This window comes from Mastomys coucha, unplaced genomic scaffold (assembly GCF_008632895.1).
Source record: "Mastomys coucha isolate ucsf_1 unplaced genomic scaffold, UCSF_Mcou_1 pScaffold18, whole genome shotgun sequence".
Taxonomy (NCBI): domain Eukaryota; kingdom Metazoa; phylum Chordata; class Mammalia; order Rodentia; family Muridae; genus Mastomys; species Mastomys coucha.
Genome location: NW_022196900.1, coordinates 107,151,116 through 107,175,061, shown reverse-complemented (window position 1 = coordinate 107,175,061; position 23,946 = coordinate 107,151,116). Strand labels below are relative to the sequence as shown.

The 23,946-nt window shown below is 51.1% G+C and overlaps 1 protein-coding gene across 1 annotated transcript in view; it reads left to right on the top strand.

Moving 5' to 3' along the window:
* Draxin (dorsal inhibitory axon guidance protein) overlaps positions 1 to 22,369 on the top strand; it is a 32,942-nt gene extending 10,573 nt beyond the window's left edge. The window contains exons 2-7 of the mRNA XM_031379435.1: positions 4,183 to 4,624; positions 7,545 to 7,738; positions 10,639 to 10,750; positions 11,079 to 11,168; positions 12,584 to 12,673; positions 18,222 to 22,369. Coding sequence (XP_031235295.1) covers positions 4,192 to 4,624; positions 7,545 to 7,738; positions 10,639 to 10,750; positions 11,079 to 11,168; positions 12,584 to 12,673; positions 18,222 to 18,334 — 1,032 coding nt within the window. The 5' untranslated portion in view covers positions 4,183 to 4,191 and the 3' untranslated portion in view covers positions 18,335 to 22,369. The remainder of the gene's footprint in view (positions 1 to 4,182; positions 4,625 to 7,544; positions 7,739 to 10,638; positions 10,751 to 11,078; positions 11,169 to 12,583; positions 12,674 to 18,221) is intronic.
* The last annotated feature ends 1,577 nt before the right edge of the window (positions 22,370 to 23,946 follow it).

Sequence of the window (23,946 nt, the reverse complement as noted above, 5' to 3'; positions counted from 1 at the left end):
GAGAGAGAGAGAGGAGGGAGAGAGATGGGGGGAGAGATGGGGGAGGGACATAGTGCTCAAATACAATCAAAGAACAACTTGCAGAAATTAGTTCTTTCCTTCCAACATGTGAATCACAGGAATTCAACTCGGATCATCAGGCTTGGCAGGAAGCCCCTTTACCTGTTGAACCATCTCATAAGACTTGTTGTTTAATTTTCTATTTAAAAGAGCTGTCTCTCTCCTTTCTCTGCCCCCACCCCCAAACTCCCTACCGGCCAAGGATGGCCTCGAACTCCTGGACCTCCTGCCTCTACCACCTGAGTCCTGTGATTACAGGTGTGCACCACTACACACCAGTCTACGCAGGGCTGAGGATCGAACACAGGACCTTGTCCATGCTAGTCAATCTCTTCATCAAACAAACTACCTTCCCAGCCTTGACGCCAGGTGTTGTTTAAAACAAACAAAAGTCAATGAAGACTCAGGAGCCAGATGCTGTGCTGAAAACCTGCTAGCTCAGAGATGCAGAGAACGCACCCAGCTCACCTCCCCACTCCATCCACTTCCCAGTAGGAAAAAGCTCTTTCTCCTTACCACACTGCCTTAAATACCTTCAACTCAACGGCCCTCCTCTCTCCTTCCTATGTTCACTTCCTCTTGACCTATCATTGACTTTAACTCCTGTTTACGGAAAGCTCTTTAGATTCAAGGTGAGTGTTAAGGATGAGCCACAACAGAGTTTTCCCGTTCACAGTCCTGGGGTTCCCAATGTGATCAAGCATCCCGAGACAGGGGATGGGCTTTCTCACTTGACTCTGCAAGGGAGGGACTGTTCTCCAGGACCACACCCAGGCTGGTCGGGAAGCTCTGAGGGTCACTGGCTGTGACTCCACAGGGACAGCAAGCTGCCTTCAAAGCACCTCAGATAGAGGAGGAAACAGAAAGCAAGGAGATGGGTGACATTCAGCCAGTGGCCCTGGGAAGAGCCCAGGGTCCCAGGATGAAGAGGAGAGGAGCATGGTGAGAAGTGCAGTTCTTTCTTAGCCTCAGTGGCTCAGCAAGGTGGTGGCCAAGGCTGGACATGGCAGCCCCTGCTTTAGCCTGACTGGGGTAGGCCTGCGGGCTTCCGAAGCTGAGCCAGCTTGAGCAAAGGATGCTGGGAACCAGGGAATCTTCCAGACCTGACCACTTTGTCTTGCCCCGGGCAATTACAAAGCCACAAATCACAAAGAAACGGTGGCATCAGCACCTTGGGGACCCTAATGGAATCCTGTGCCATAAAAATTCAATCAGCCAGCTGACCTGGTGTGAGCCTGGCCGAGGCGGTGAGGCTGGGGTGCATACGGTTGCTACAGGCAGGAGGATCCTCAGGCACTGACAGACATATCCCATCAAGCTGCTATGTCCGGGCCCTCTGAAACAGTCCTCTGGATCCACGAGGGTCAGCCTCCTCCTTCAGAGGCTCTGCTTTGGCTGAGATGGGGACAAGAACAGGCTGGCTTGCTCTCCTTTGTGCGTATGTGGCAGAGGGGGGTGGTCAGAGTCATTTCTGCACAGCCATTCCCAAAGCCCTCAACTCTGTGGGGCAATGCCAGAACCTCCGGGGACCTAACTCAAGCTCCTGGGAACTGAAAAACAGGTGCATGCTCGCTATCCTAGCATCAGAGAGGCAGAGGCAGAGGCAGAAGCAGAGGCAGAGGCAGGCAGACAGGCAAGAGAATCAGGAATTCAAAGTCTCCTTTCATTACATAATGAATTCCAGGCCAACCTGGGCTCCATGAGATTCTATCAAAAGGGGATGGGGTGGGGGTGGATAGGGATTATGACTCTACACCACTCTGGACAGCTACAAAAGGCCCAGAGGGCATATACTTCCCCATAAGGTGTAACTCACCATCCTGCAACCGTCTCCAACATCAGGGATATGGGGAAAATGATAGGAGTCACTATAGAGAGGTGCTAAGAGGACAGAGCCCTCCGGTTTCTGGATGTGAGATACAAGTCAAATCTCAGAGGCAAGGAGTATGTTCTGGGCTCTTAGGGGCTCAGCTGTGTCTCAGAGGACTTGGTCAAGGGCAGAGGCAGAGAAAGGACTTCTAGACTAGTCTGGAAGCCAAGGGTCCTCAACCTTGGGTGATTTAAATTTTTTATTTTATTTTATATAATTGTACAATTATGGGTGTCTTGCCTGCATGTATGTCTGTGTACCATGTGTGTGCAGTACCTGTGGAGGCCAGAAGAGGGCATTGGCCCTCCAGCACTGGAGTTATAGATAGTTGTGAGCTGCCCGGGTGCTGGGAACAAAGCAACAAGTGCCCTTAACCACTGCACCATCTTCCTAGCCCCACAAGGACTACCCTTTTTTGGGGAACCATACTCTGAATTGGGGTGTGTTCACCTGCTCTCTTAGCCTCCTCCTATCAGAAACCATTTGCATCACCCCATTTTAACATGTGGATATGACCCCAGGAGCACATAGTGATTCACACCTATCATCCTAGCATGCAGGAGGCTGAGGCGGATGGAGCAGCATGAGTTCAAGGCCAGCCCAGACTCATAGCATGATCCAGTCTCCAAATACCAACAACAACAATAATTTAGTTTAAAGAGGGAAAGAAAGCCAGATGTGGTGGTGTATTCCTTCAATCCCAGTACTCAGGACGCAGAGGAAGGTGAATCTCTGTGAGTTTGAGGCCAGCCTGGCCTACATAACAAGTTCCAGGCCAGCAAGAGCCACACAGCAAAAGCTTGTCTCAAGGAGAACAGAAGCTGGAGAGATGGTTCTGTCAGGTTAAATAAGCTTGTTGCTTGATGCTCTTGCAAAAGACCTGAATTGGGTGCCCAGCACTCATAGCAGGCAGCTCAGAACCCAGCTCCAGGGGAATCCAGTGCCCTCCTCTGGCCTCCCCAGGTATTGCACTTATGTGACACACAACATTAACGATTTTGTTTTTATTTTTTTGGTTTTTTGTTTGTTTTTCAAGACAGGGTTTCTCTGTATAGCTCTGGCTGTCTGGAAACTCATTCTGTAGACCAGGCTGGTCTCGAACTCAGAAATCCGCCTGTCTCTGCCTCCTAAGTGCTGGGATTAAAGCTGTGCAACACCACCGCCCGGCTCATCATTAACGATTTAAAATGGGAGAAAGTCGGTAAAGGAATTTGCTCTGACGCCGGATGGTCTGAGTGTGACCCTTGACCCACGGATGATGTGAGTGTGACCCTTGACCCACAGAGAGAACAGACTCCCACACATTCTCACATGCACACATACCATACATAACAAATAAATAAATGTAAGGTAATGAATTTTTTAATCTTTCCCCAAAAGGGAAGAAGCTGGGCATGGTGGTTCATGTCTGCAATTCTGATACTTAAGGGATGGAGGCAGGAGGATCAGTTCCCCTCCTGCTATACCAGGCTACATGAGACTGTCTCAAAAACAACATAAAACCTCAATGAACAACAACAATCCAAAAACATTTTTTAAAAGATTTACTTATTTATTATATGTAAGTACACTGTGGATTCACCTTCCTCTGCGTCCTGAGTACTGGGATTGAAGGAATACACCACCACATCTGGCTTTCTTTCCCTCTTTAAACTAAATTATTGTTGTTGTTGTTATTTGGAGACTGGATCATGCTATGAATCTGGGCTGGCCTTGAACTCATGCTGCTCCATCCGCCTCAGCCTCCTGCATGCTAGGATGATAGGTGTGAATCAGACAGACCAGAAGAGGGCGTCAGATCTCATTATGGGTGGTTGTGAGCCACCATGTGGTTGCTGGGAGCTGAACTCAGGACCTTCAGAAGAGCAGTCAGTGCTCTTAGCCCCTGAGCCATCTTTCCAGCACCCCCAAAAATTTTTATTTGTTTTTGTTTGTTTGTTTTTTGTTTGTTTGAGACAGGGTTTCTCTGTGTAGCCCTGACTGTCCTAGAACTCACTCTGTAGACCAGGCTGGCCTCGAACTCAGAAATCTGCTTGCCTCTGCCTCCCAAGCGCTGGAATTAAAGGCGTGTGCCACCACCGCCCAGCCAAAAAATTTTTTTAAAGTTAAAAATCAGAAATATGTCCAGGGAGCCGAGTCTCCTCCACCCACGAAGGAAAAGCAGCTTGGATGATGGGGTGTAGATACGGAGCTTTGGGAGGGCATGTCACGGGGAGCTGTGTACACCACTTATGAGGCTGGTTTTCTTTTAGAGAGAGCCAATGGCAGGGTGCACCGTCCTCAGGGTCCCCATGCTGTTCCTGATCCTCCTGCTATTCCCAGAGCTCTACACGGCAGGCACCCACTCATCTGGATCCTCTGCCCGGAACCTGCCCGAAACCCACTCCCACCTCCTCGGCTCTGCACTGCGGGTGCCTCGGGCAAGCCATCATGGCCGCCGGGGCCTGGGGAAGAAGGACAGGGGCCCAGGCAGGCCTAGCCGGGCCCAGGAGGAGGCTGTGGCCTCCGCCACCAGGCAGGCTTCCCAGATGACACTTGGACAGCCCCCTGCTGGTCTTCTGCAGAACAAGGAGCTGCTCCTGGGGCTGGCATTGCCCTACCCCGAGAAGGAGGCCCGGTCTCCCGGTTGGGAGAGGGTAAAGAAACGCGGCAGAGAACACAAGAGGCGCAGGGACCGTCTGCGACTGCACCGAGGTAGCTGGAGACCTGGGGGAGGTGGGGAACTGCACTGGGGGAAGGCTCTAATTGAATGCCAAGAGCAGGAAGTGGTCATAAAGTCAGTGCTTTAAAGCCCCCGAAGAAACCATGCAGAGGTCTCCTCCACCCAGGGTAGAAGGGGGTTCCCGGAAGTGGGGAGGCATCTTACAGAAGTCAGGGTGGTCTGGCAGAGAGAGGGACAGGGAGAGGCTGAGGAGAGAGACAGAGGAGGAAGAGAAAGAACTCCCATAGAAGTTCTGCCCCCTTGGGCAATCAATCACCCTCCTAAGTCAGGAAGATCTACCCTGCACTGACCTAAATCTGCCCTACTCACAGCCTCCCTGCATCCAAACAGAACAGCTGGAGCCCTCCGCCTAGCACATCCTTTTAGTGAGCTCTGGAACAGAGTGGGCCTGAGAACTTAGGCTCTGAAGCCAGACCTGCTGAGACCAGTATCTGACTCCACTACTAGCCATCCTGTGCCTTGAGTGAATCCCCTCCCTAAGCCTTGGTTTGTCCTGCTGCAAACCTCAGGCCACCCAACCTCAAGGCAGGAGGGAGCTGATGCTCAGAAAGCTTAGGGTCAGCCTTCATCGGAGAAGTTGCTACTAAACCCACAGCTCCCTAGTCAGCATCCTCCAACCCTGAACACCAGTGACACCGTGTGGCGGTCAGCTGTCTGTCACAGTCACTGGGAGATTCGGCACGAGCTTGGTTGTGAGACAAAGCATAGGACTGCACACCTCATGGTGCCCGGGGCCCAGAGAAGGAGGAGAGAGAGAGAGAAAGACAGACAGACAGAGAGAGGAGGGAGAGAGAAGGGGAGGAAGGAGGAGACAGTGCAGGAACACCTGAGTCCCCATATCCCCTTTAAAGGCACCCCAATGGCTTAAGTTTCCTCCACTGGGTCCCATCTCCCAGAGGCCCTACTGCTGGAGAATGGAGTTTTAAAAATTTTTTTATATATGAATACGCTGTAGTTGTGAGCCTTCAAGTGTTTGTTGGGAATTGATTTTAGGACCTCTGTTTGCTCCAGTCAACTCCACTCGCTCAGTCCCTGTTCACTCTGGCCCAAAGATTTATTTACTATTATAAATAGCTACACTGTAGCTGCCTTCAGATGCACAAGAAGAGGGCGTCAGATCTCATTATGGGTGGTTGTGAGCCACCATGTGGTTGCTGGGATTTGAACTGAGGACCTTCAGAAGAGCAGTCAGTGCTCTTACCCTCTGAGCCATCTCACCAGCCCCAAGTTTTGTTTTTTGTTTTTTAAGATTTATTTTTATTTTTAATTATGTGTACATGTTGGGGTATGAGCATGGAGTGCAGCTGCTATCAGAGGCCAGAGTCATCAGATCCCCTGGAGCTGGAGTTAAAGGAAGTTGTGAGCCTGACATGGGTGCTGGGAATTGAACACAGGTCCTCTGCAAGTGCAGGGCATCTCTAAACAGCGGCATCATCTCTCTAGCCCCAAGACCAAGCCCCAGGTCCTCAGGCGACATCAAAGACCTAAGCTTCAGTGTCTCAAGAGAGAAGCCACCCTCCCATGTCTCCCATGTCTTCCTGTGTTCACCGTCCTTAGCATGCTCTCTGCCTCCATTCCCCGTGCTACTGCTGTCACCTAGGCCAAGCCTTCTCTGGCCCAAACGAAGTCTCCAACAAACCTGAGCATTGCCAGCCAGTTGGCCCCTGCCCAGCCTGCCTGACCCTGAGCCTGCATAGGCCACCTGTGACCGCCTCTAGGTGGGGAGCAATGGCACCACTGGTGGGGTTCGCAGGGTATTTCCGCTGCAGTCCACTTCCCCTGCGGATATCAACGGGGGTAGGGGTGGGGCACCTGCCTCCTTGCCAGGCCGACTGAGACCCCTCCATGGCAACACACATCCTTCCATTCTTGGGGTCCCCTCCTCCAGTTTGGAAGATGTTGATGCCTTGAGGACCCACATGGGGCCCCCTAGTTTCCTCGAAGCTCCTTGGCTTCAGTGAAGTGGCAGGGATGTCCTGAAGGAGGGTGACCTGGTGGCAGAAGACAGATGACAGAGGACAGGAGAGGCCAATTAATCAGCACTTGGGAAGCCTCAGACTGACTGGAGTTTATTTCTGCAAGGTGGGGTGACCTCAAGGGATCCAGACCAGCTTACAGCTGTGTCTTGCAAGGACGAGTGTAGGTGATCTTTACCCCCAACACCTCCAGTCTCTGTCCTGGTCCCATTGTTTGTGACCCTGTACTGACCCTGTATTGTTCCCTAACCACTCTAAGTATCCCACACCCAAGTGTCTTTCAAGATGGCCCCAGGAGTTAAAAGCATTGGCTTTGCACTCAGGACTGAGGTTCAAATCCACGCTCTGCCAGACATGACCTGTGTGTCCTTGGTGAAACTGCCTAACCTCTCTGGCTCATGTTCCTCCCCTGTACTACTCAATAGTTCCTGCAGAAGTTAGATGAAGCAATTATCGTGAAGCGTTCACTGGGAACCCAGCATACCAGGTGCATTATCACAAAGCACACGCCTGTGCATGCGTGTGTGTGTGTGTGTGTGTGTGTGTGTGTGTGTGTGTGTGTGTAAGCAGTGGCTCTCCTGCCAGCTATCTCAAGGGCTTCTCCCTAAGCAGTATCCTCAACCTCCATAAACCTCACCTCCTCCAGGAAGCCTTCTACGGTTTTCTGTCCCTGGATACCCCCAGGCGTCCTGGATCCAGACTTACTAGAGTGCAGCTTCTAGGGGAGAATCCTTTGCCCCACCCCCACCTCCATGACTGCTCTGTTTCCAGGTCAGGGTACATAGCAAGGATGTTGGATAGGTCAAGGGTTCATGATGCCCAGCAGGCCTCGGCTTACAGCAGAGAAGACAGGATGCTGTGTAGGTAGACACTGAGCAAGCAGCAGGTGGGTCAGCCTGTGCTTGCCTCGTCTCAGGCCGAGCTGCCATCCGTGGCCCCAGCTCCCTAATGAAGAAGGTGGAACCCCCTGAAGACCGGATGCTGGAGGGCGCCATGGAGGAGTCTTCCACTAGCCTGGCCCCCACCATGTTCTTCCTAACCACGGCAGACGGTGCCACGCCTACTACAGAAGAGTCCCGGATCCTGCCTGTCACCTCCCTGCGGCCCCAGGTAGGGCTCCCCCACCCCCCGCCCCCGGCCTTGAATCTGAACGTGCCTGTGAGCCTCACACAAACTGCCTGTCAAGGTTCCCAAGATGAACAGAACTGATGGTGTGAATGTCTATGTCTAAGGGGATTTATTGGAGTGGCTTTGTCCAGGCTGGGATCCAGCTAGTCCGGAAAGGCAAGATTGCAAGGCTGGCTCTCTCAGCTGGTCGTGGGCTGGCCGTGTTGGAATTCTGAACAGTCAGGTTCTAATACCTGCAAAGGAATGCTTCAGTCAGAGCACACGTAGAGCTGGGGCTGTTGTGGAGGACTTGTTTGTTGAGACAGAGTTTCTCTGTGTAGCCCTGGCTTCCTGGAACTCACTCTGTAGACCAGGCTGGCCTCAAACTCTGAAATCCACCTGCCTCTGCTTCCTAAGCGCGGGACTAAAGGCGTGCGCCACCACCGCCCAGCTTGTGGGGGACTTTTAAAGCTTCCTTCTTCCATGTCTTTTCATGGAGGCTGCCAAGAGAAGGCGGCATGGCCCACACTTAAGGTGGGCCTTCCTGCTTCAATCATCCAATCAAGAAGAATCCCCCACAGGTGTGCCCAGCCGTGTGCGTGTTAGTTGATTCACCTCCTGTTCTACTTAGGTAGACTGAGGCACAGCAGGGTGGTAGTGGAAACCATGAAGCTTTGACCCCCACCAGGTAGTCTGTCTGTACAGGGGCTGCCAGCACCCAGAGAACATGGTTGGGCTCAGGCTGGGGACAACCAGGAAGCCAATTCCACCTCGGCACGCTGCGCTCTGCACACATAGAGGTGGGACTATGGTGGAGGATCTTTAAAGTCTGGAAGAGTTCAGAAAGCAGCCACAGTGATTTAAAGCCCAGATCTAGGAATTGAAGAGATGGCTCAGAGGTTAAGAGCACTGACTGCTCTTCCAGAGGTCCTGAGTTCAATTCCCAGCAACTATAAGATGACTCAAAACCATCTGTAATGGGATCAGATGGCCTCTTCTGGTGTGTCTGAAGACAGCTACAGTGTACTCATATACACAGAATAAATAAATACATCTTAAAAAAACAGATCTAGAATGGTGTAGTCAGTTAGGGGGTTGACTTGGCTACTCCTCAACTCTGAAAAAGTAAGTGGAAAGCAAACAGGGGGAAGAGAAAGTGGGGTTCACACAAATCTGATGGCCAGTGACAGGCATTCCCCAGGTCATTCTCACCTATGGCTTCGAAAGTTTTGTCTTGTTTTCAAAATAAAATCATTCAATGCCAGATGTGGTATCTCACATCTACAATCCCAACACTCGGGAGACTTAGGACAGAGGCAGTAACATCACCATAGGATTGAGGCCAGCCTGGGCTCCACCAAGAACTCTAGGCCAACCTGGGCTACAAAGTGAGACCCTGTCTCAAAACAAACTAAAACATTGTTTTGTTTTCAAAATGAAGTAACACCATTGAAATGGATCATATATATATAATATGTTATATACTGGTGATATAGATTACATTATGTAGCTCTGTTGGTAAAATGCTTCCTTAGCATGCCTGGAGCCCTAGGTTTGATTCCCAGCCCTGTTTAAAATAGATGTGCTGGTACATGACAGCTATCCCAGCATTCAGGAGGTGGGGGCAGGGGGAGCAGGAGTTTGAGAATGTCCTTGGCTGCATAGTGACTTTGGGGCCAGCCAGGGCTATATGATACCCTACTTCAGAAAGGAAGAAAGAAGCCGGGCGGTGGTGGCGCACGCCTTTAATCCCAGCACTTGGGAGAAAGAGGCAGGTGGATTTCTGAGTTTGAGGCCAGCCTGGTCTACAGAGTGAGTTCCAGGGCAGCCAGGGCTACACACAGAAACCCTGTCCTGAAAAAACCAAAAAGAAAGGAAGAAAGAAACAGAGGGAGAGGTAGAAAAGAAGAGAGGCAGACCACTGCTGTGCAGCTCTGTTTTGTGAGTTCTTGTTCATCTCTTACTGTGCCTTGTTTAAACTGATTTTTTTTTTTTATTTAACTATGTATGTCTGTGGGGAATACATGCACTTGAGTGGAGGTGCCTTTGGAGGCCAGAGGCAACACATCTCCTGGAGCTGGAGTTACAGGCCCTTGTGAACCACCTGACCTGCGTGCTGGGAACTGAACTTCCGTCCTCTGCAAAAGCAGCATGTGCTAACTGCTGAGCCAGCTCTTCAGTGTTTATTGTGCCTCATTTACAAGTTAGACTCCTAAGATGTGTGCATATGCACGCGCGTGTGGAAACAGTAGATGTGCATGCAGGCTTTCCTTCTTCTGGGCATCACTGGCAGGCTGGACCACATCTCCTGAGTATCAGGAAATGGCTGTTGATATTCTGTGTCCTCTTTCTTCATCTTGCAATCCTGAGAGTCAGGTGAACACTGTGGCTGTGAGCAGGTAGTTATGGTCCGTGCCTTGCTGAACCCTGGTGATCATGGAAATGGCTGTTGATATTCTGTGACCTCTTTCTTCATCTTGCAATCCTGAGAGTCAGGTGAACACTGTGGCTGTGAGCAGGTAGTTATGGTCCGTGCCTTGCTGAACCCTGGTGATCATGTACATGAGGACCCGGCCGTGGTATCTGGTCTTCAGAAGTCTCCAGAATATTGGTCAGGGCTGTGAGTGGAACTGAAGCCCGTGCATGGTCTCTACAGGACCGTCAGAGGAGGGGCAGGGAAGTGAGCGATGGGATATTTCTGGTTCCTATCCTGATGGGTTTAGAAATGTTAAGCAATCCGAACAGCCTCTCTAGCCACTATCTTGACACCTTCAGCATGGTTGCCAGGATTCAAGCAGAGAACCAGGTGGCCTTGTCCTCTGTTCTCTGGCCTTGAGACCCCAGGTTCCCACTCCCTTCACGTCGAAGGCTCCAGGTCCCCTCTCCGGCCTTGTCTTCTACAGACACAGCCCAAGTCTGATGGGGAGGTGATGCCCACACTGGACATGGCCTTATTTGACTGGACGGATTATGAAGACTTAAAGCCAGAGGTCTGGCCTTCTGCGAAGAAGAAAGGTATGCCCACTTTGCCACCCCACCCCACACTTAGGCTCCTATCTCCAGCATCTATTGGTGGAGGACATTTGCTGAGTCCAGAATGACCTACAGGTGTCCAAAGGTGGGCTGGAGTCCATCGATCTAAGCTGGACCTGACACTCGCTGTGACAAACAGTTCACCTTACTCACTGCACACTGCTCCGGCCCCTTGTCTCGTTAGGGAAGAAAGTGAAGCAGAGAGAGAGAGGCAAAGGGTCTTGTCGAAGCCACACTGTGGAAGTGGCTGTCTGGCACCAAGCTACCCAAGTCGTGCGCCTAATCTGACCACAAATTTTCTTGTCCCCAGAGAAACACTGGAGTCATTTTACCAGTGATGGTAACGAGACATCACCAGCTGAGGGGGAACCATGCGACCATCACCAGGATTGCGTGCCAGGTACTCTGGGACCCCAACACCCACCCTTGAGCCACCAGGCTGGGAGGGCATACCAGTAAGGTAATTGACAGAGCTTGGGAGCAAGCCTGAGAGTCATGACCTTTTATTCACAATATTTAGAAACTATAATAACCCACCAGTTTTTCTGAGGGTCCTTATCAGCAGCCACCAATTTCCTGAGAGTCATTATCGTACACTGACTCATAAAATGACATCAGAGAGAGAGAGGGGAAAGGGGGGGGAGAGAGAGAGAGAGGGAGAGAGAGAGAGAGAGGGCTGACTGGCTTAAAGAGTTCAAAGTCATCTTGGAGTATACAGGGGGTTCCTGGCCAGACCCTGTCTTGGTTGCTTATCTAGGGCATTGGTGGTTTTATTTATTAAAGGCAAGAGAGGGCTGGGCAGGGGTGGCACACGCCTTTAATCCCAGCACTTGGGAGGCAGAGGCAGGTGGATTTCTGAGTTTGAGGCCAGCCTGGTCTACAGAGTGAGTTCCAAGACAGCCAGGGCTATACAGAGAAACCCTGTCTCAGGAAAGAAAAAAAAAAAGGCAAGAGAGGAAACAAGATGAGGGAAACCTCAGGTCTGATGCTATGCCGGCTCTGCTGGGGCTGTAAAGAAAAGACTTATCTGCCAGGGAAGCTCTGTGATGGCCCTTGGTCTCTGCCATGCTGGCTAGCCATCATCTGGAGCTGAAAGCAAGGGGTGGTTGGGGCATGAAGGTGGCCCCTGAAACTGCTCACAGCAGACCAGTGACTCATGTCCCTTCTTGCCACTAAATAATGAGTGCTTTGGGAGAGAGATGGGGGCTAGGTAGACCCAAAGGGCCATCTCCGCATCAGCAGGATAGTCTGCAACACAGTAGCCATTCGGCACTGCGGAAGACACATAGCACAGACAAGCTGTCTGCATCCTGAGTGTGAAGAAAAGCCAGGAGTCAGGGCCAACAGGACAGAACTTGGAAGCTAGCTTTGTAATGGGCAAAAAGATGTCTCAGCCCTGCCTAGATCTGCCCTGAACCCCACCCCCACCCCAAGGCTTCAGTTTCCCCATCTGTCCAAGAAGATGTTGTTGGTCCATGATCCCTGAGGCCCCTCGCAGCTCCCAGCCTCTACTTCTGGCACCCCTAGCTATTACAACCCCATCCCTGGGAGATGAACCCCACACCACCTTTGATCCTCCCATGATCAATCAAATGGCCCATCTGGGGAGGCTCAGGTTTCTGCCACCTGCCTCTGGGGACGTCATCCATGACATCCAGCAGCAGTTTCGGCCCTGAGCCTTGCACACCAGATGGCCTACTAGGGTATGGCCTGCCACACATATGATGGATCTCCTGTCCAGTGGGACTCTGTAGGGCAGCGGGCGGGGAGGAGCCGCTCAGCTTGGCTGATCACATGTGCTCGCTATGTTGCCAGGAAGTTGCTGTGACCTCCGGGAACATCTCTGCACACCCCACAACCGCGGCCTCAACAACAAATGTTTTGATGACTGCATGTGCATGGAAGGTCAGTCTGGACCCTGGGAAGGGGAGAACCCTCCACCACCAACTCTGCTCCCAGAACCATGAAGCCTTTGTTGTCCAGCCAGCTCTGCAATGAGTGGGACATGGGGTTTCCTGGCAGAGGGTGGATGTGGATGGAGGGGCTGGGGAAGAGGGAGTGGGTAAGAGAACCCCCTGGGAGCTGAAGGCTCCAGTAGGAACAGCTTTGCCGGGGCCTTCCAATCTGTCAGCTCCATGTGCTTTCGTCCCTGGCACTGGTTCCCAGATATGTATTTCTCGCCTCTTGAAATCCAAGCTGGCATGATCACTCAGGATCAGGATGGGGAGAAGGGAGGAGACAGGAACAGATTTCTTTAAATAAGACACAACCTAAGAAGGCTGGCACTTCTCAGTAGAATTCTAGATAGGAGGCTTTCCAGTTGAGATAGTGGGGAGCCGGGAGCTGGGTGGTTTCCCAGGCAGTCACTGGGAGGGGTTCACTGAACTACTCCTTCAACTGCCCTGAGCACCAGCCCACAGGAAGCGTGTGCCCAGTGTGTGCGTGTGTGCCCAGTGTGCACATGTACCCACTGTGTGCGTGTGTGCCCTGTGTGCGTGTGTGCCCACTGTGCATGTGTGCTCACTGTGTGCATGTGCCCACTGTGTGCGTGTGTGCCCAGCATGTGCATGTGCCTGCTCTACGCTGAGTTCTTTCTTTCCTGGAAATGTTCTGAGGCAGAGCTGTGCTGAGCTGTACAGGACATTCTCAAAGTCATGATTCTCCTGCCTCAGCTTCTCAAGCAGCTGGATAACAGGTCTAAGACACCATTGCTGGCTCTTTCTCCTTCCTTCTTTTTTAAATCACAGAAAGAAAGGAAGAATCGAGAAGGAGAGAGGGAAGAAGAGGAGAGAAGGAGAGGGAAAGGGAAAGAAATGAAAAAGAAGAAAAAAATTGGCTATGTCAGTACAACACTTGCAACCTCCCAGAACTTGAGAGGCTGAGGGGGGACATCATAAGTTCGAGTCCAGCTTAGGGTGTACAGTGACAACTGGCTTGGAAAAAATCAAACCAGGGCTAGCAATTGGTTCGGCATGTAAAGGGCTTGCCCCGCCATCCTGATGGCCTGTATTCAATGCCTGGAACCTACATAAAGGTGGACGGAGAGAACCAACCAAAGCTGTCTTTTGACGTTCACCTGCACATTGCAGTATGTGGGTCCAGCCCCCTGCTCCCACCCACACGTCAATAAACAAAAATAAATGAAAATGAGCCATAAAGAGAAGAAAGGGGATAAGGGGGGAAGGAAAGAGGGAGAGAGGAGAGAGAGGGAGGAGAGAGAGAGAAGGAGAGAGAGAGAGAGAGAAGAGAAAGAGCGCGCACAATGATGCCACTGACCTGTAATTCTAGCTGTTTGAGAGGCTGAAGCAGGAGGATCATGCGTTTGAGGTCTGCCTCTGCAACTCATCATAACTCTGCTTCAGGAAAAAAAAAATGTTTTTGGAGATAAAATCTCCCAGGAGGCAGAGTCAGGTGGATCTCTGTGAGTTCAAGGCCAGCGTGGTCTACATAGTAAGACCCAGTCTCTAAATAAATACATAAGTTGCTGAAAGTGTAGCTCAGTGGTGGAGCTCTTGTAAGGCCTTGAGTTCAATCCCCTACCCGTATGAAAGGCAGAGCCAGGGATGGGCTGGAGAGGTGGCTCAGTGGTGACGAGCCCTTACTGCTGTTGCAGAGGACCTAGGTTCAGTTCCCCCCAGCAATATGGCAGCTCACTACCACCCAACACTCCAGTTCCAGGGGACCTAGTGTCCTCTTCTGACCTTCAGACACCAAACTGGTATAACTGCCCAAGCTGGTCTGGGAGTTGGTTTGTAGCCCAAGCTAGCCTTGAACTAAGAGAGATCCCCTCCCTCTGCTTCTTGAGTACTGGGATCAAAGGCGTATGCTGTTGCTGGCTGACTTCAAAATAAATCTTAAAGAAAAATTTTAAATAGAGAAGGATGAAGGAAAAAGCTGGAAGAATAATTCTAATTGCATCTTCAGAGACTCTTCAGACCTACACTAGAGTAGCCACAGTACCATGAACACGTGGTTCCTATCACTGAGATTCATTAAAGACCCACATGTGGCCATCCTGAATAGGACTGTCACTGCCACAGGCTTCACTTGTTTCAATATGATCTTTACTTCTTTATACAGCATTTATTTTGGCACACAGCTCTAAGAGATAAGCACCCTTTTTAAAAACAAGGTGTCAAAATGGACAAGCCAACTGAATTCAGCCTACATTCCAGGTTCTCAGGGCAAAATCCTTTCCCAGCTGCTCTGTGAACCTGAGCCACACTCCAAGTCTCATTCACAGCTACAGAAGAGCCAGCGCCTTCTTCTCCATTCCCGAGGTCCATTCCAATGTAGTGAGATAACAAGAAAACCAATCCATAGATAAGTTGTCCCTGGAGCCAGGCGCGGTGGCACAGGCCTGTGATCTCAGCATCCAGGGGTAGAGATAGGAGACTCATAGCTCCAAGGTTATCCTTAACCAGCTATGGCATATCATCCAGGGCAGCCTAGGCTACAGAGGGCCTTGTATCCATCCCAACCATCCTACACCCGCCCCTAAAAAGAAAAAGAGAAAGAAAAGGTCCTTGGGAAATCCTAAGGTCTGAGAAGGCTGCTTCTTCCTGGGAGGTTGGTAGGTGGTATCACAGGATGTTATGTAGAGCCCTTGGGAAGATCGGAAAGAGTGGGTGATGGAGGTTGAAAGATGGCTGGGAGGGGTTAGGAGGCAGAAGGTAAAGGCAGGGACCTTGGGCAGGGACAGCCTGGCCTGGCATGACATACAGTGACCTCTGGAGAAGGTTATAAGAGAGAGAAGGGAAGTTTCTAGAAGAACCACACCGTGTTGGCCTTGTTTAGATTTTGTTTGATTAGTGATTGGAAGTAATGCTCCACACTTATGCCGAGAAGTCACATGATCTAGCCGCTGTATTTTAAAGATAGCTCTGTAGCTGAGGATGAGGCTCACTTTAGCTTCCACGGGCCAGTTCACAGAGGAGCACACAGGAACACAGTGTTACAGATGAACCACGAGTCCTTGGTGGTGGCCTGGTGAGAGGGCTGTGGGAGTCTCTGACGGGGAAAGCTCCTCCCATGGGCCTCAGATGGCAAGCCGCTCACACTGCTTTCTAGGGATCCTCAAGGTGTCCGCATCCAGAGCCTAACTGTGTCCCCTCGTACTGACTGGCTCCATCCGAATTCCTGCGTCTCCCTGAAGACTCAGGTCCAGGGACGAAGGGGAAAATGGGAGCTCCAGCTTGGATAGCTCATTAGACACTAAACGTGGCCAGAAAGTAAGGGGGTTCACCCAGATGCCACTCAGGAAGGACCCGAGGGGGACCAGAGCAGGCCAGGCCAGCAGAGTCTGGAAGCTCCTAAGGGCTTCTGTGCCCACCTAACACCCCCGCTCCCACAACTGGCTCTCTACTGTCACTTCGGCCAAGTGCTGGGCCTTGGGGCTGGGAATCTGGCTCATCTAGCAGAGTGCTTGCTGAGTTGCAGAAAGCCTTGTGTCACTCACCCAGCACCACATAAAACTAAGACTGGTGGAGCACACCTGTGATCCCAGTGCCTTGGAGATGGAGACAAAAGGATTAAGAGACCAAGGTCACCCTCAGCTGCACCGCAAGTGGGAAGCCAGCGTGGGTTACATGACACCTTCTCTTAAAAGTGTAACAAATTCTAGGCTTCCAATCACAAACTTCCCAGCAGCCCCTTTGCGCTCCAGTTTGAAGCAGTGGTCTCCTCTTACCCCATGGTCACTCTGACCCTGAAATTCAGGGGTTTCTTGGGCCACAGAGACATCAGGGGAATGGGACCTACTATGATCTTAAAGGAAAAAATATCTACTCACTAGAACCCTGATAAATAGAGCCATGGGCAAGATCCCTACCACTGGCGTCAGCGGGGCCACACTTAAGTTATGTGTTTGTGTCTGTGATGTGCTTGTGTGGTGTGTGTTTGAGGTGTTTTTTTTTTTCTTTCCGAGACAGGGTTTCTCTGTGTAGCCTTGGATGTCCTGGAACTCAGGCTGTAGACCAGGCTGGCCTCGAACTCAGAAATCCACCTGCCTCTGCCTCCCAAGTGCTGGGATTAAAGGCCTGTGCCACCACTGCCTAGCTCTGTTTGAGGTATTTGTGTGTGATATATGTGTGTGTTTGTAAACGAGTGTGCATGTGCCATGTGTTGAGTCGGAGGGCAATCCGAGGTGTCAGCCCCTTGCTGGAGACAGGGTCTCTTCTTTGCTGCTATGCGGGCCTTCTCTGTTTTTGTTTGTTTTGTTCTTTCTTATTGACAGAGTTCCTGGCTGTCCTAGAACTCACTCTGTAAACCAGGCTGGCCTTGAACTCAGAAATCTGCCTGCCTTGGATTAAAGATGTGTGCCACCACCACCTGGTGGTGTATGCTATCTGGCCAGGCATTTGCTGTAGAAGCTTTTTTTTTTTTTTTTTTAAGATTTATTTATTTAGTTAGTTAGTTAGTTATTTTATGTATGTGAGTACACTGTAGCTGTACAGATGGTTGTGAGCCTTCATGTGGTTGTTGGGAATTGAATTTGCTTTGATTAACTCCCCTTGCTCCAGTCAGCCCCGCTCTCTCAGTCCCTGCTTTCTCTGGCCCAAACATTTATTTACTATTATACATAAGTACACTCACTGTAGCTGACTTCAGACGCACCAGAAGAGGGCGTCAGATCTCATGGTTGTAAGCCACCTTGTGGTTGCTGGGATTTGAACTCGGGACCTTGGGAAGAGCAGTTAGTGCTCTTACCCTCCAAGCCATCTTGCCAGCCCAGCCATGAAAGCTTTGTAGTCCCTTTCAGATGCACTACAGAGTCTGGCTTTTTACATGGATTCTGTGGATCTGAACACTGGTTTGAACGTCTACGGGGCAATCAGTTTACCCCCTAGGCCATCTCCCCCGATGGTGAGAGGTTTTATTTCTTGATTCCTGGGCCTAGGGCTTGCCAGGCACGTACTCTATAACTGGCCTACAGCTTCAGTCTTTCATTTGTTCATTTAGTATTTTGGTTTTTTTGTTTTGTTTTTTGAGACAGGGTCTCACTGTATAGTTGGCTGTCCTGGAACTCACTCTGTACACCAGGCTGGTCTCAGAATCAGCCATCCGTCTGCCTCTGCCTCCCAAATGCTAGGATTAAAGAGTGGGCCACTGTGCTCAACTTTTTTCCCTAAATTTATGAGGTTGTGTGTAGTTCAGTGATGAGTGTGTGCTTAATATCCACAAGCCCCACATTCAACATTTAGGTTTTAGTTTTGGTTTGCTTTGAGTCAGCTATGTAGCCCTGGCCAGCCTCAGACTAGACTCAAACCTGCTGCCTCGGCCACCTTACTGCTGGGATACTGTACAGGCCTTTGTGACCATCCCAGTTTCTTAAGTCTTTTCAGACTCGGTCTGTGCAGGGACTGTAGGATGAGAAACCAGGGAAGGCTGGAGGGGAAGAAAAGAGAGGAGACAGTCACCCTCGATTCTGATTCCCTTACCTCCTTCCACTCAGGGCTGCGTTGCTATGCCAAATTCCACCGGAACCGCAGGGTCACTCGGAGGAAGGGGCGCTGCGTGGAACCTGAGACAGCCAACGGGGACCAGGGATCTTTCATCAACATCTAGCGCCCTAGTGGTGCCTCCCCACGGGCTCGGGGTCTGAGCCAGGGTGATTTAGGACAAACAGGACCGTGTTAGTAACTAGCTCAGCTTGGGGCTGAGTAGGGAACCGAGGGCTGCGGCTGCAGGTGCAGGCCCTGTACACTCAACCACAAGCTGGAAGGGCAGCTTGGCGGAGAGCGGAGAGCAGTGCGCCTGCGCCTGCCTGCCCGCAGCCCGGGGCGGGACCCCACCTACTCACTGATCCTGCTCACCCGGTGGCTTTGTGTAGTGCACCCTCTTCTGCTCGACACCAGCATTGCAGCAGTTTCAATTTGTGAAATCAAGAAGCTTCCTTGACTTGAGTTGGAAAGAGAGGGGACACCTGACAGTCTGACAGTCGACAGTCGTGGGTCTGGAATGCTATGTCGCAGGCAAACGCCAAGCACCACATGGATTTTTACTGAATTTCCACGGAGCCCGTGGATAAGCGACTATTGACGCGCACCTGAGGTGAGTGATCCCTTGTGCAGGATCTGACATCATCCATGATCCTCCAGTTTTGGCAGCAGAGACAGCTTGACTTGACCGTCCTCAGACTTTGCTAAGAGAGACTTTTTGATGGACCGAGTCTCACTTTTTGGCCAAGCTGGCAACTCAGACAATCCTCCTGCCTCTGCCTTCCAAATGCTGGGTCAGCATATTTGGCAGGTGTATCTTCCTTAAAAACAAAACATGAAGGCTGGGGTTGTGGCTACGTTTGTAACATGCTTGTATGAATCTCGCCTGGGCTGGGCTTCTTCAATTAGTGTGAGGCCAGGCTACCGGAGACTGTATCTCAAGCAAAACAAAATAAGCTGTTTGCCTAACCTACACAGGGCCCTGGGCTTGGTCCCACTCCGTTTCCCCCTTTCCTTGCTTCTTTCCCTCAGCTCCTACACAGGGCACCTGTTTTCAAGTGAAGAATAATCCCCGTGGCTGGGTCCTTGCCTGTGACAGGTGCTAATCACAGTATGAATAGGGAAAACAGTAACTTTCCCCCGTGCCCATCCATCCAGATCACCCAGTCCTGGGAGGCCGGGCCACTCCCTCCTAAGCTGTCCTCAGACTCACATGTCCCCATGTGCTCAACAGACAGACCGATTAATGATTCCCAACCTCCCTGACACTCCATCCCTCTATGTAGGCAGCAATGCCCCTTGGGAAGTGGGGCCACCTCTGAGTCTGGGGTACAGTGTGAGAAACCCCTACAGCCTAGAACTGTGATGACAAGCCCACCATTACCATTACTACTCAGAACATGTCCCAGCAGATCTGGCTTCAGGAGAACCCTTTAGATCCCTGCGCCTGGCATCTACCCCCGGTCAACTTTTGTAAAGGACAAAAGCCTTCCCAGGCCAAGCCCTCCTCAGCCTGGACCACATCCATGGGATGCCGGGGCTGTTTACTGCTTTGGGGTAACCAGTCTGGTCCAGGGGTCAGGCACCAAGGAAAGCAGACAGATCTAGAAGAAACCAAATATGCTTGTTGTTCTTTCCAAGTTGGGTCTGATAGGCCTGGGAATGGGGCAGGGCCAGGAGCTGGAAGGATCAAGGCAGTGATGGGAAAGCAAGTCCTAATACAGATTTATTTTCCTTTTTGTAGTACCAGGGCCTTGCATGGGCCAGGAAAGTGCTCTACTACTGAGCTACATGCTAACTGGCCTGGGCCTCAAAATCTCCAAAGTGCCCCGGGGGGCTGCCTTGGCAGCCAAGACAAGACTGTTGGTCCCCTGTCCTCTCGCCTACTCCAGTAAAGAGCCTGTTCTGCCTCTCCTGCTTTGCTGACCTTAGGGAAGTTACTTAAGGTCTCTGTGCCTTGACTTTTCATCTTTGAAATGTAAGTGCCTGGTTCTTACCAGGTTCTGGCCCATAAAATACACACACACACACACACACACACACACACACACACACACGCATGCACACACACATCATACACATACATGCACACACATGTGCACATACACATCATACATGTGCACACGCACATCACACATGTGCACACGCACGCACATGCACACACACACGCCTAGAGTGCCAGCTAACAAGCTTCAAGAAGCCTTCTCTTCCACAGTGATCCATCACATACCCAGTGATTTTTTTTAAAAAATGATGTTCCACTATACAGCCCTAGCTGACCTGAAACTCATAATGTAGACCAGCTTGGCTTAGCCCGGAACTCACAGAGATCTGCCTGCCTCTGCCTTTCCTGTGCTGGGGTCAAAGGTGTGCACCACCAGGCACAGTTCAGGATGCTTTCTTTGGTTTCTCCAAAGTACATTAATCCCAGCACTCGGGAGACAGAGGTGGGCAAATCTCTGTGAGTTCAAAGCCAGGTTGGTCTACATAGAGAGTTCTAAGGCAGCCAGGGCTATGTAGAGAGACCCTGCCTCAAAAAACAAAACAAAAATCAAACTAACAAGAACAACAACAAAAAGAAAAACCCCCCAAAGTGTACGTCACAAAGCAAAGCAACTGCGCTGGAGGAGCATTTAGATTCCTGCGCTGAGGCAGGGTGGAAGAGCTTGTGACTACGCAGGATCAGGTTTGTGTGTGTGAAAGGGGACGCTGGTGGAGAACTGAGCAGGGTGAGACAGGCCCCTGAGCTGAAGCCTCAAGAACGCTCTGACAGATCCCCATTGTCCCCAGACAGGGATGATTTTTCTGGGCTTTGTCTGGAGATAGACAGGGTTGTTCTCCTGGTTGGTGGAAAAGGACTGAGAGTCAGTCCTACAACCTGACAAACTTTAGAGGAAAATGACAGCTTTGCCTGCCCTTTGGGGAGGTCAGATTCCAAGGCCACACCCCTTCTGCTGAGGAGTTGCATCGGGAGTCCTCCCCCAAGCCTCCTCAGGTCTTCTCCAGGCGCCCTCTGTAGCTGCCTACAATGAGCATCTATGGGACCTACAAGGATGGTGTTTAGAAACCAGGAGCCCTGGGTGCCAGAAAAGCGGAGTCTTGAGGGGCCAACAGCTGAGGCTCCCTTTTGAGGGTTCTTGGGTCTGGATGACATTAATTCTGGCCCTCCATGACAGCTTTCATGCTCACAGACTGTAGTGAGTGTGTACATACATACAGGCCATGTCAACTGTGTGGACACAGAAAATGGGAGATCGGGGTGAACGGGCTGCGTGCAGAACCGGCTGTGTGCAGGGAGTGAGGTTTCCAAGTCTCAAGGAAGAGCAGGTGACCTGGGACGGATCCATGGCCAAGCCCCTTCTTGTTACAAAGGCCCAGCATTGCCTGAGTATCTGGTAGAATCACAGAGGCACCCTCCAGCCTTTCCTAGGCTACCTCTACAGGTACTAACAAGAATCATCTACATAAACTACAAGAAATATGTTTAGAAAGCAAAGGACCAGGAGCCCTGGGTGCCAGGAATGTGGGTCCTACTCCACATCCACTGAAGCACAGCCACAGGGGTACCCCCTTCCCCACTCCTGGCATCTGGTTTCTAATACAATCTCCAGGTTGCTCTTGTGTGTGATGGGGTGTCACAGGTCCAGGATACAGGTGGAAGACAGATGCTAGGAGCGGGGCAGTCATTTGGACGGTTCAGAACTGTTACATTCACTGTGGCTTGGCAATTCTGAGGTCTGTTTCCTGGCAAGTGAGCAGCAGGGGCAAACTCCACCATCCAAGGCCTGTCTTCTGGGCTGCTGGCTCTGGTTAGAGGACACTAGTGGGGCTGGAGAGATGGCGCAGTGGTTAAGAGCACCGAATAGTCTTCCAAAGGCACCCACGTAGTCTCACAACTGTCTATAACTTCAAGATCTGACACCCTCACCCAGACATACATGCAGGCAAAACATCAATGCACATGAAATAAAAAAAAATAATAACATTTTAGAGGACAGCAGGTAGGGGCTCCTAGACCCGGACCTCTATGGTTCCTTCGAGGGCTGTAGCTCCTCTTTGGGATGTAGGAGCATCAGGGGAGGGGGTGCTACTCCTTGGTTTATAATGCCTCCTTGCATGGATTCTCCAAGCTGTAAATAAAGAGGTGACAGTTGCTAAGCCATTTCTTGTCCCTGTTCTTCCAGGAGATGGGCTGGCTGGCTGGCAGGGAGCATTGCCAGAGCTGTGATAGGGGGACCCTATTTCTCCTGTCATTTCCTATTTATTGATTCCACATGTTTGACTGAGGTCTGCTCTGAAAGAGCAAGGCAAACATGGTCCTCCCTCCCTCCCTCACACACATCTCACCCATAGTTCCTCATAGTTGGACATCCAGGTCCTCATAGTTGGACATCCAGGTCCTTGTAGTTGGACATTCAGGTCCTCATAGTTGGACATCCAGGTCCTCATAGTTGGACATCCAGGTCCTCATAGTTGGACATCCAGGTCCTTATAGTTGGACATCCAGGTCCTTATAGTTGGACATCCATGTGTACAAGGTTGGAGCAGTTGGGCCTCCCAGAGACTGGGAAGCCGGTCACAGCAGGCTGGCCAGCTGCAGCTGCAGCAGCCACCTGCTTCAATGTGGTGCAGAACAAAGCCTTGTCACTTCTGGCAGGGTCTGGGAAGGCTCAGATGCCATCTTGCAAAAGCTTGTGAACTGCTTGAGGTGGCCTGGTTTGGCACCTGAGGGGACATCTCTTATCTGGGTAATGTTCCTGCCAGTACCACCCCTGTCTGCTCACTAGTCCTCTCAGATCTGGCTAATCAGAGCAGTTAGTTCTGGCTCCGGTGGCAATGGCTTTGATAGTCCAAAGCTAAGGCCGAGCCCAGACACCATTGGGGCCTGGCGTCCCTGCAAGACTTCCCTGCCCAGCTGGGCAGAGTGGGTGGGACCAGCTTTCCCAAACCTAAGCATTTCTTTTCTTTTCTTTTCTTTCTTTGGTGGGGACCAACTTTCCCAAACCTTTCTTTTCTTTTCTTTTTTTGGTTTTTCAAGACGGGGTTTCTCTGAATAGCCCTGGCTGTCCTGGAACTCACTCTGTAGGCTGGCCTTGAGCTCAGAAATCTGCCTCCCAAGTGCTGGGATTAAAGGCGTGCACCACCACTGCCCGGCAAACCTAAGCATTCTTAAATTGTAGATCCTCTTATCCAGCTCTGAACCCAGAGGGCCACTGTCTCTGTGCTCCTGGGACTTGGCCTGTTCGATTTTAGGACTACAGAGTCCTACACCAAACTTCTCTTTCTGTGCCCCTGCTCTTGTCCAGTGAGCCAAGGTATGCTCAGGAGACCAAACCCAGAATGTCCCCTTCCTACAGACATCAAAGGTCATGCCTTCTCTGTTCCAACGGTTAAATTCTGCCATTTGGTAGCATGGAAGCAGGTGTTGTGTACTAATGAAATTGTCTTGCCATAAAAGATCGATGGGTCAGATCTGGTCTACGGTTACAGTTAACTTACCTATAGCTGGCCTCTATACAATGGCTGCAGAAGGCCTATGGTTTCCTCACACCCTTTATCCTGGCATGCCAACTCAAAAATACATTTCTAGATATTAGTGGCCCTGAGATAAAGGACCAAGGCCAGACAAATCCACGGCCACGGGAGTGCCAGCAGCCCGGGTACAGGCCTCAGAGGTCAGGTAGCTTCAATGGGGGCAGATCTGCTGTTGGCTTGCCGAAGCAATAAAGCCAAAACTAG